The 855-nt window shown below is 34.9% G+C and overlaps 1 protein-coding gene across 1 annotated transcript in view; it reads right to left on the reverse strand.

Moving 5' to 3' along the window:
- LOC119581716 overlaps positions 1-855 on the reverse strand; it is a gene marked incomplete in the record, with an annotated part of 132029 nt that overhangs the window by 25482 nt on the left and 105692 nt on the right. The window contains 1 exon segment of the mRNA XM_037929840.1: positions 10-151. Coding sequence (XP_037785768.1) covers positions 10-151 — 142 coding nt within the window.

Consider the following 855-nt stretch of genomic DNA (forward strand, 5'->3'; position numbering starts at 1 on the left):
TTACCTCACCTGGAAGACCCTAAGCGTCCACTTGCCAGGTTCCATCGTACCGCACAGCACAGTGAAAAAGGACGGCATCTCGACCCTCTCAAAGTCCCTGTTGGGATGGACGTGTTGGAGGTCCCAGTAGTCTGTTTTCCGTTCCTCGCATCTGGTCAGCGATAGGGAGAAATTGTGCATTAATTTGGATTGATTATATGGCTTCTGTTGTATGGTTAAGCGAGAGCGAATATGGGTGGATTTTATGGATAAAGTGTATTGTGTTATAGTACAATAAAGGATGCAAGTCAGGATATGATGAAAATAAGAACGATAAAAAAGAAATTAAAATTGTTATAAGAATTAGAAATATGAAATAAGGAGAGTTAAGGATCAATGTCGATGTTAAGAGACTACAAAAGTGCAGAAAAACGAAAAAAGGCTAGTGTTGTATTTATAGTAATAACGTTTATAAGATTTTGTTATCAAAGTATCGCAATTAGTATTGTTAAAATTTCAAATATTATTTGAGTTTCACTTTAACCACAGTCGCCACCACAAATATCAGAATTACTCCCAATGCTATCAGTATTCTAAATCTTCATCAAATGTATTATTTTGACGATACCAACATTACTAAAATAATCAACATTATTGTCATCGGTTGAGCGAAATGGAATTGATGTGTTTTCAGTCTCAAAAAGTATATGCTTCGTTAGAATGATTTAATATCTAAATGCATTTCAGAATATGATTATGTAAAGTAAGGGAAGAGGCATACTCATCATGAATATGCAAATATTCTTGTGAATTTGATCAGAGAAAAACTCGAAAACTTTAAGCATTTTGCTCTCCTGATCTTCTTCACGTGGTGGA

This window comes from Penaeus monodon, chromosome 15 (genome assembly GCF_015228065.2).
Source record: "Penaeus monodon isolate SGIC_2016 chromosome 15, NSTDA_Pmon_1, whole genome shotgun sequence".
In the NCBI taxonomy this organism is placed as follows: Eukaryota; Metazoa; Arthropoda; class Malacostraca; order Decapoda; family Penaeidae; genus Penaeus; species Penaeus monodon.